Source organism: Botryllus schlosseri, chromosome 16, assembly GCF_051294905.1.
Source record: "Botryllus schlosseri isolate E-star chromosome 16, Bs_hap1, whole genome shotgun sequence".
In the NCBI taxonomy this organism is placed as follows: Eukaryota; Metazoa; Chordata; class Ascidiacea; order Stolidobranchia; family Styelidae; genus Botryllus; species Botryllus schlosseri.
Genome location: NC_137251.1, coordinates 4,878,312 through 4,889,834, shown reverse-complemented (window position 1 = coordinate 4,889,834; position 11,523 = coordinate 4,878,312). Strand labels below are relative to the sequence as shown.

Below are 11,523 nucleotides of genomic sequence, written 5' to 3'. Positions count from 1 at the left end.
TACTAGGAGTAACCCTAGTATAGAGTCAAATGTGCCTGTTCGGTGCGGGTGTGATCAGACTAGTTGACCCTCAAGGTCGTATCGATCAATCCTATCTAATACCAAATACTGTGCATGCATCTTTTCTGTACCGCCATCATTGCCGTCTGTTGTTATGTATTTTGGTTGGATGAAAATAAAGAATCTCTCTCTCTCTCTCTCTTTAACCTACCGAACCTGCAGTAACAGGCTATTTGTAGCCCGAACGTAACACCACAAATCCTTTACTTCACCTACACAACCTAACCCAACCTTGCTCAACCCGACAGTAGCGCATCATAACAACGCTGAAATGTATTACCGACTTCGACAAAATATATGGATGAAATCTCCAACGTATGCCCCATGCTGATATCGACGACATCGCTGACATCGATGATTTATATCTACCCCACTGTACAGCAGAGTTGTGAGAATTTATAGATAGATGTCTCATTGTCTATAGAGAATTTGATAATTTGCACTACATCGCGTACCGGTTATATGTAACTGTAGAGCTACTTCAAGTGAGGGTATGATATCGTTATCACCAGAGTCGTATTAAGCTAGGGATCTCAAACATGCGGTTATAGTTAATCTTGCATGTTACATGCCATTGTTCTTTGCAATCTTGCTGCCGTTGTGGGACGGGACACTGTAAAACCTGATGTGTCAATGTCATCCCGTCGAAAACTGCGAGGTAGAACTATAGGCTTGTTCAAATGTAGAACTTTGTGATTAAGATTGGTTTTATATGTGGAGTACGCCACTCGGTTTTTTTCATCGAGAACGACTTCACCACGTAAGTAAGAAACTCAGTGGTTTTCCTATATGTTTATTGTTCACAATCACGAATTTTCTCCGAGCAATATCTAGTCTGCACTACCAAGTGCAGCAATACATGGGACAAATGTGCTACAAAAATGCTCCAGTGAAAGCCACGCACTTGGCTCGGAATAGACTGTTGCCCCGTCGTATGTCCCTTGCCTCACTAATCGATCCAACCAATCGTCTGACCTCTAACTCTGACTGAAATCTTCCAACAACTAATTTATTGAACTATTTACCGTACTGGAATCTCGGTATGTTTTGCCTAGTATAACAGGTGAGCAGTGATGATTCTACAACTTGAAGTAATTTATTAAAAAAATAATAAAAAATGAAGAATGGTGTTAGCACAGGACACCCATTCAATTCAGGACTGTTTAGTAAAAATGTATTCTTGCACCAGGCATAATAATTACTATAGGCTACTTATGCTGTAAAAAGCGGTTTTAAAATTATTTATTAGCCTACCCATTCGATGGCATAACCAATTCGCTACATGTATATGCTACTCTACTAAATAATTATGAACGGATCACCTAGTACGCTAGCTATTCGTTAATTGTAGCAATACTAGGCCTACTATTCTAAATCGGGCTGTAGCTGCTGCCTGTTGGCTACATGATCATCCTTTTGATCCTACAATGGCCTGCATGGTTCTGCATGAATTGACAGTTACATTGTTTACATCTTTGTGTATCCTATACCACAGAACCATTACAGCCAACTTTACGGATTCTGATTCTCAAATTCGATAGACCATGACTGATCAAAGGAGTACTGTAACCTATTTTCTTTTTCAAGCTTATAGGTTATAGTGTTTTTTTATATCTCAATGGACCATGGAAATATCTGAAAATAATGATTCAAGCTCCAATGTAACATTGAACCATAATGGTCGACAATCGAATTCTGAATACAGCCAACAACTCATTGGCTATGCAGATCGCTCTGAACGACAGAGATTTAAAGTAAAGCAGCATGAAAATGAAAAATCACTGCAACCTAGAAACTGGTTTTGTTCTTTGAAGAAGCTCATCTTATATCATTTCGGGGGAGATCATGTTTTTCTTCTGTTTCTTGGCATCAGCATGGCATTATTCAGTTTTATGATGGATTATTCTATACAGATGTGTCAGCGGGCTCACTTTTTCCTGTACGAGGAACTCAGTGACTATGTTGCCTTACAATTTTTGACCTGGATCAGTTTCCCTCTCATATTTATTATCTTTTCGGTTGGATTTGTAAATATCGTTGCGCCTCAAGCGATTGGATCTGGGATACCAGAAATGAAGACAATATTAAGGGGTGTCGTATTGGATGAATACCTGACTTCACGAGTTTTAATTGCCAAGATGGTGGGTCTTGTTGCATCGTTAGGCAGTAGGCTGCCTATAGGAAAAGAGGGGCCCTTTGTGCATATAGCTAGCATTGTAGCTACATTGCAGAACAAACTCCTTATGAAATGTAACGCACGTCCCAAAAATGATGGCTATCAAAACGACATGCTCGTGGCTGCGTGTGCAATCGGCGTTGCTTGCAATTTCGCTGCTCCCATAGGAGGAGTGTTATTCAGTATTGAAGTCACCTCTACATACTTTGCTGTGCGTGACTATTGGAGAGGATTTTTTGGTGCGGTCTGCGGTGCATTCATGTTTCGGTTATTGGCGGTGTGGAAAAATGAAGAGGAAACTATCACGGCTCTTTTCAAGACAAACTTTCGACTGGAATTCGCGTATGACTTGGAAGAGATGTTGGGATTTACGATGATTGGTATTATTTGTGGTTTGGGCGGAGCGTTGTTTGTTCTCCTCCATAAAAAGGTTTCTGACATACACAATATATTTCCTTACCTAAAAAAATGCTTAGCGCCAAGCATTTTTATATATCCAGCTCTGATATCTATCATCATCAGCTCGATCAAGTTCCCTGGCGGATTGGGTCAGTTCATGGCGGGGGAACTTACGCTGAAAGAAGCCGTCGATGCATTGTTTGATAACAAAACGTGGAACACTCTGGGATACGTAGATGAGTCTGACGTGCTACAAGACATGCAGGACGGCTGGAAACACCCAACCGTGAATGTGTACATTACTTTGAGCACTTTTATTATTGCGCACTTCTTCATGACTGCATTTGCGATTACTCTTCCAATACCTGCCGGCGTATTCATGCCGGTTTTTGTGATTGGCGCTGCTTTTGGGCGTTTGGTCGGTGAAACCATGTCGGCATTGTATCCCGAAGGATTTTACAGCATCAGCAACGGTCAGGTGTACCGCGTGATGCCGGGTGGATATGCTGTAGTGGGCGCGGCCAGTTTATCTGGGGCTGTTACGCATACCGTGTCAACTGCTGTGATTGTGTTTGAACTCACGGGCCAAATTTCACATATACTGCCGGTTATGGTAGCCGTGTTGATAGCCAACATGATAGCGCAACGTCTCCAACCGTCTATTTACGACAGTATAATCAAGATTAAAAATCTCCCGTACTTACCCGATATGCCTCACGGTAGAAGGAAACTCGATAATTTACTGTTGAAGGATTTCATGGTCAGAAAATTTCATTTCATACCTCTCTCCACAACTATGACACAGATCGAATCGGTTTTACGAGAGAGCAACTTGTCCTATTTTCCAACAGTAAGGAGTATGTCTGACATGGCTCTTGTAGGATCTGTGTCAAGGTCGACTTTGCAATCGGTTTTGAACAGTGTCAAGAGCAGGACTGTGGTTTTGAACAGGCGGTTTAAAGTGCGTGAAAGCGCAGATGGGCCTGGGGTATGCGGTGACTCGAATAGACTCACCAAGAACGGGACTACCGCTATGCACTCCGTGGAAACAGATTTGAAAGACGTCATTACTTCCAGTAGTTATCCATCCGAACGAATCGTAGAATTTGACGAAACGCAACTGGAGCCTGCCTCTTTCCAATTGGTGGAGAACACGTCTCTTTCCACTGTGTACTCTCTCCTTTCCCTGTTAGGCATCACGGAGGCGTATGTGACAAGTTGTGGAGCTCTTGTTGGACTGATTACAATCGAAGAGCTCAGAGTGGTGATGGAAGATATTATGAACAAAAATAAAACGACCCGAAGGACTACGAGCCGAGTTCCGGATTGTCGCTGGTACGGCTCGGAGTCGCGTGGGGTTGAATTTATCCCGCTTACAAATGAAAGTAGTGACAGCGAAATAGAATGACAATCATTTGCCTAATGCTATCATCAGTTTTAGAATGCTGTCGTCGTTCCTTGTTTTTGTCGTGACGAACAAGATCTGCAGTAAACGCGTTCCGTCCTTGTTCAAAGTCAACGAGATCATGCCAAAGTGGATAATTTCTAGTTCCTAGTTTAGATTATTTTTCTCGCTAGTTTGCTTTCGCGTCTAATGCATTCTCTTCATCCTTCGTGAGCACACTGAAATTTTTTCATATTTTACATCTGCAATTTAGAGGTTAGCAGCGGTGGTTTGCAATTGCTCCCTGTTTAGTTTCAACTGTGTCGCTATTTTCACGCTTTCCAATATACCAGTGTACCGCTGTAGTCCCGTTGTGGTTATTTATGAAGCCCGATCTGAGCAGGAAACTTATCAGCTCGATTACAAATTTACGATCACGTGAGAATTTAAGTGCTCAATCAATCTATCGCGAATGTAATGGACAATTTTCTGGATGTACTCAATCTATTATTGCTGGGGCGATTTTTTTTTACCGAAAAAAAAACAGGAAGATTCTGACATTTTTGTCCTTAAAAACTTATTTTGACAAAATTTGCCCTCATGTTATAAATTCACACAATGTTATAATTGTACTACTTATCTTCATTTCTAGTTGGAAATGTCTGTTCTTGCGAAGTAGTTTGGCATGAAAAAATAATTCTGACTTGAAGACTGACAAATTTTTACACGAAAAGAAACGTTATTGTAACGAAATCTGTAACTATGAAGAATTCCAGTAGTTATATAACGCATCATGATGGAAATAATTAAAATTTGTTGTAGTACAACAACGAGAGATACTTTCCTACATTCTCGGGTAGAAAGTGTCTGTCCTTACTAAGTGGCTTGTCAAGAATGTTGAAATGTTGTTGAATGTCGAATGTTCAACAGCAACAGTTATTGGCTGGCAACACTGTTGCTTCGTTCTGTCGGTGTTGTCTACATCACAATTTTTCATCATGCTCTTCTTGATATAAGAACTAATCAGAAGTGGTCAAAGTAGTCAAGAAAGCTACTCAAGTAGAAGTAACGACGGAAAAATCTACTCAAGTACGAGTAGAAGTACTTTCATAACCAACCTAAAACTACTTGAAGTAGAATTGACTTGACTTTAAGTCTACTCAAGTACATAGTTGTGAAAACGATCATAATTCGTTCGCATGGATTATCGAAAGCTGCAAATAGAGCTATGCGGAGGGTGTAGAGAGCTTGATTCATATTGATACATCCCAGGAAGTGTCAATTTTTGACTGAATAAGCATTCGTCCACATCATGGGATGTAAATCATGGTATTGATATGGAAATGCGACACTAATCTTTTGTTTACTCGAATACCCCATTCTAGAGAATATCATATATGGCGTGGGGCCTTCTCTCATAAGGCCCCAAGTTCAGTCGAAGAGCAATACGGAGACGTTGTGTCGGATTCGGCTTTATCACTTTGGGCGGTAATGAAAAATATGGCAGATCGTAAAAATACCATATAGTGTATAGCTATACTTTCGGAAAATAGAGGCATTGCTGCACTTGCCTTTTTACTTCAATATGTATGTTCTCCAGACAAAAGAACTGAAACTATAATAGAACTCAGCGTATAATACTCGTATTTGAAAGAAAAATACAAATACTACTTCTAAAAAGCGGAAAATATATTTCATATCTTTTGTCCAGATAGTTTCAACAGCGGTCTGCTAAAACAGGTCTAACGTTAAAAAATTCCAAGTCCGCTTTTCCAGATTAGGACACTTCATGGGTTGCTAGGTATAATCGGTAATTGCTACATTGCGAAAAGGTATAGTTTCAAACGTTATTGAGGGCCATACTTACTGTGATAAAATATTTGATATAGGTGACAATGCGCGGTGTGAATGGTACGACGCAACCCAGTATCTAAAGCAGAGGTCTCAAACACGCGGCCCGCGGGCCGCATGCGGCCCTCGAGAACATTTTGTGCGGCCCGCGAATTCATTTTTCAATTTCAAGTATTCGACAATATATTCTAGTGCAGAGGTCTCAAACTCACATGTGCTCGCGGGCCAATTTCCTAATTTGTGATGACCCGCGGGCCGCAGCATCAACATATAGGGGTATTCAATCTATAATATCCAACTAGGCCTTATTTAACGGCACCTTACAGACAGGCATTCCTCAACTACCGAGAAAATGTAATTTACTATTATAACTATTCACGCTTCGCACGAACAAATTACATATTCAAATATTTGAATAAAATAGTTTTTGTACCGGGCATAATTTGTTAGAAATAATAAGTTTAGACATCATGCGAAAAGACGCATGATGATATCGTAAAAGCTGCTGGGTTGTAATATTGCAGCTATTGGACCTTTGAAATGCCACAATTTTATGTAAAATATTTTAGAATTCATTAAAGATTGATCTGATATCAGAGCATATGAGCGGTGTGGCCTAATCGGGGTTTCTGATATACACGTGATAAGTAGGTATAGGCTATTGTTACTGTCATTGCCAAAGTCAAATTAAACCAGCGTTAGGTTTTCTTCGATTAATATTGGAACAGATCAATAACAACTGAAATATAACACTGGTCAACAAAATTAAGAAAAAAAATTAGGCAGAACATCTGAGAGCCGTTTCTGGGTATTCTGGGGTTGCTGATTACGAATATCACATTAGTTTTGTCAGATTGGCTCATTGTCAGATGATATTTATACCCCTAAAAAAGCCCAAAATTTCTGTATTTACCTTAACTATATTTCACTTGGTTGAAAGAAAATCGTAGTTTTTTTAATATTTTATACTGCGCATAAATAACTAATTGACTGTGAAGAACCCTCATGTTATTCTCAGTCATTCTATCAATCTTAACATGACATGATGCGAAATATTTTTTTGTCAAAAAAGTAGTTTGTCAGGCTTAAAAATTGTACTTTTGCACAACGGAAATGCATAACCTCCTATATCAATTGGTTATTCTACCAAGATCGAAGAGGAGTACAAAACTATAAAATTTGTCCATGGACGGCTTAACTACAATACTCATATGCGTCTTCTTTCTTTTGACTGTTAAATGGATCATTCTCCGCTGAGTTAACTAAGTGGGTATACCTAGAAACCCTATCAAACGAGAAACTTTAATCTGGTTTCTGGTATATTCGAATACCGATGAAAGATTCCAATTTCGCATTAGGAAGGAGTTCACAGCATGTAATTTCTCCTAAGATGTAGTAGATAATACTTTTTAGATGATCATAAAGCACCCAACCACAAACAGTAGGTCCGAAAATTCGTATCTGCATATCAAACACTTGAGCACAAACATGAGCATAAAAGTTCACTTCCTGTTCAGACATCTTGATACATTTCCTGATCATCTTGTTGATTAGCAAGGAGAGAGGTTCTACCAAGACATCAGAACAACAAAAGAAAGATATCAGGGCAGATGAGATGGACAATTGAACATATTATGCCAGACAATTGTCGGAACCTTTCAAGAAACTGCACTAAATAGCTTACAGGTGGAAATCTTAAACATCTGTGATTTAAAATATATCAATAATATTATATTCCAACTGATTATTTCAACTTTGCAGTAGGTGGTTGACGTAGAACTGATTGAATTAATGCCACTTTTTTTGATTTTCTGGGTAAATACATATCTTGAGGACTGGAGTCTATTTATGTAGGCCTACATGAATCCGTGAAAATCTGTAACTATTATAAATCTATTACCCCTAAATATAGTGCTGTTGCTGTATTTTTATTTAAAAGAGTCTTCTGGGTGTAAAAATAACAAGTAGATTGAGTTTCTAAAATCTATAGTACTACTGAGCCGATTTTATATCTAGTTATTACCGCGAAAATGGGAGATTTGGGTCAAATAGCCCCATGGGTTATCTCCACAACAAGAGCCAATTTGAGAAAACTAAGGTCATATTCGGAATCAGTGCCCTTCAGAACCCCCAAAACCACTCTTACTTTGTCTGCCTAAAATTATGTGTTGACCAGTGTAATCACTATTGCTCCATAGTAACAGTAATAGCATTGTTCCTGGACCGTTTTAGCGATCGTACCCCTTGTACTTTCAATTAGATTTCCAGTGACCCCTGTCGATTTTCAACACAATTTCTGATGGGACCTATAAAGATCAGAAAGCCCATTCGCGAACAATAGTTTCCAGTTGAATAAATTAGCCCAGAAAATATTCCACAGCATATAGGCCAATTTCCACAATGCATCTGGTACCCCCTGATGTGGTACTTTGTACCACGATAGGGAAACGGAACCCTGGTTAAGAACCCCTGGAATATAAATGACTAATCGCCGAAGAATCCATTGGTGCTACAGCTGTGGAGCGTAACAGTACCTTACTCACCACCGATAATAACATGGACAAGGAGAACAAACAACATCCAGGATGTAACCAAATATACGTCACGTGGGCCACAGAATACCAATGGTTTCCATACAGACCTGATTAGATTTCTATATTCTATATACCCTACGCAACGCAAGCTACGGGCTTTTGATATATTACTATTTTCCCATTGTCAAGTCACTATTCCGAGAGACAAGTCCTTCTCTGATTTTAACGTTCGACCCTACTCAACTCGAGTCATTTTTAGTTTATCACCCAGTCAATCCAAAATCGACTAATTTGACGAAAGGTCAGACCAAACAAAATCACAATTTTCAGTAACGAATCATAAACGGTTCATGCTTTGTCATCATGAACCTGAAATGTGACGTAACAGCGATCTTCCACTGCATGGTAGATTTTAGGAAGTGATGCGATAGTGAAGTTTGTTTCGATTTCAGGTTTTTGTAGTAGTTTTAGAGTGAACTGTAACTTCCTAGATCTAAAAAAAGATATATGACACTAGAATATATTGTCGAATACTTGAAATTGAAAAATGAATTCGCGGGCCGCACAAAATGTTCTCGAGGGCCGCATGCGGCCCGCGGGCCGCATGCGGCCCGCGGGCCGCGTGTTTGAGACCTCTGTTCTAGTGTCATATATCTTTTTTTAGATCTAGGAAGTTACAGTTCACTCTAAAACTACTACAAAAAGCTTCAGAACCAGAAAAAATGCAGCTTATAATGATAGTCTTTGAATAATATGTTTTGCTTGTACGATTGTTATTTGCATGAACGATTGTTACCAATTCGAATTTTGTTTGCACCTTGACATTATGACTGAAAAACTTGGCTGATGTATATATTATTTGCATGAACGATTGTCACTAATTCGAATTTTGTTTGCAGCTTAACATTATGAATGATAACTTAGCCGATATAGCTGCATCCACCACTCAGAGAGACATGACACAAATTAGCGATATGTCGGCCTTCTATCAAAGTCTAATGGATCCACAGGAACCTTCACGAAAGCGTCCTCGTCAAGATATTGGTTCTTACTTCGAACACATGATGGATGATCATTTGAAAATGCAAGCGATGTGGAACCGCCTTATTTCGATGGAAGGATTCGAACAAGACTGGACAAAAAATTTTCTTGTCATTGCAAAAAACGTGATCAAAGATATCGAAAAACTGTTGTGTGACGATAAAACAGACTCGAATATTCGTGATACTGAGATTGCTAGATTGGACAGAATTAAGTTCATGTTTCTGTACGGTTTAAACCAATCTAAATTGCGCTTGAGATATAACTTCGTTTTCTAGTAAGTGAAATTGTGCTTGTTTTACAGATATAGAGTAAATATAGGTAATATTTTCAATACTTTGTTGACACACGACTTTACGACTGGATACCGTATCATACAAGCGCAAACGGTAAGCAAAAAACTGCGATTGAAATAAGCTTCTCAATTTCTAATGTTCTATGTTTTACAGATAGCATAAATGACTCTACGCAGGCGATATTTGGATCGAGATTGGATCGTCGACGAATCCTTGGGCTTTGAAGATGCCGCCGTCGAAGTAATTGAAGAGCACTACGATTCGATCATTGACTCAACGTGGACTTCGAGAAATCGCGTGCGACATATAGTCAATATTCGGATGATTGAACGAGAGCCCGCTGACATTCACGCGCGTATCGCAAGTATATACCCGCAACGATTTAGACAATTTAAAATAAATTATGGCTTTGGGTATCTACTATATAATCGTGAGTCTGAGCGATATACGTATTTTCACCCCCAATCATCTCAAGCTGTCCTCGATGTCCCAAGAACTATCATATCGCGTGAAGATTTTGATTCGTTTAGAAATGCAATTGATTTATCGGCCGGCTACGATTATGCGAATCGAGTCAGACCGGACACAAAATTTGTTTGTTCGGAGGTGCTACACATTACTTTATTCATGTATGAAATGGAAAGACCCTTACTTAGCGGAGGTGTTGTCTCAGAAGAAATGGAAAGATTATCCAAATGTAAATTTATCAGAGTTTTCATTCGTAATCGTAAAGGAGTACCATATACAGATAATCTCTGCCTGTTTCGATGCCTATCATTTAGTTTAATTAAAAAACTTGACGAAAGTCATGTTTCTCAATTGACTAGCCAATTTGAAAATCGTTACCGAATCTCAGCTGTTAATGGTATATCCCTCGAGCAACTATCGAAAGTGGAAGCATGTTTTAACGTTAGAATATTACTTTACGAAAAACGGGAACAAACCACGGTCTTGCGACGAACTTCCAATGCACCTGGACTCACAATTCATATTCACATGTTTGAAAATCACTGTTGCTTAATATCGAACATAGAGATTTATACGTCTACTTTTATGTGTGATTCGTGTAAAACATTCTTTACCTTGAATGCTAGTTTGAAACGACATATTGAAAATCATTGTAATTCTTCGAAAAGGTATCGATACGGTTCTGGTGTTTATCGTCCTAAAGCGACGGTGTTTGAAGATTTGGAAAATGAAGGTATATTTGTTAGTGAAGAAAAACGTTTTTACAAATTCAGAATTTGCTTTGACTTTGAGAGTCTCTTAGTAAAAGAAAATCTCAAGTCCGATACACCCAAGGTAACATTTACCAGTAAACATGTCCCGCTCTCAGTCTCACTGTGTGATAATGTCACGAACGAAACAACTACATTTATTTCCAATGGGAACCCGCGTGATCTAATTAAAGAAATGGTTGATAAGCTTCATGAAATTCAAGAAATTGCGTCTTCGCAAATGCGTGCTATATATGACACCGAGTTGACTGCTCTTCGCGACTTGATTGAGGAACGTAAAGTGATTGATCCGATTAAAACGCGATCGTACCTGGAGTTGTTGTATCATCGCTTTCAAACGTGGTTAGATCAAATACCCGTAATCGGCTTCAACTCGGCTCGCTATGATTTAAATCTGTGTAAAAAATATTTGATCGCTCTTTTGCGAGAGGAGAGCGGCTTTTTTGTATTGAAGCGAAACAGCAGTTATCTCACTATCTCCACAAATAAATTGAAATTTCTAGATATATCTCTGTTCCTCGCTCCGGGATATAGCCTCGATGCG

General features: G+C 39.1%; 1 protein-coding gene across 1 annotated transcript; it reads left to right on the top strand.

Moving 5' to 3' along the window:
• Nucleotides 1-556: 556 nt before the first annotated feature.
• On the top strand, nucleotides 557-4,384 carry LOC145458362 (chloride channel protein 2-like). Its single transcript, XM_080336718.1, has one exon. The coding sequence runs from the start codon at nucleotides 1,686-1,688 to the stop codon at nucleotides 4,041-4,043; it is 2,358 nt and encodes a 785-aa protein (XP_080192844.1). The 5' UTR covers nucleotides 557-1,685; the 3' UTR covers nucleotides 4,044-4,384.
• The last annotated feature ends 7,139 nt before the right edge of the window (nucleotides 4,385-11,523 follow it).

Coding starts and splice junctions, on each gene's coding strand:
- LOC145458362 (XM_080336718.1), top strand. CDS start 1,686: ATGGAAATATCTGAAAATAATGATTCAAGCTCCAATGTAACATTGAAC.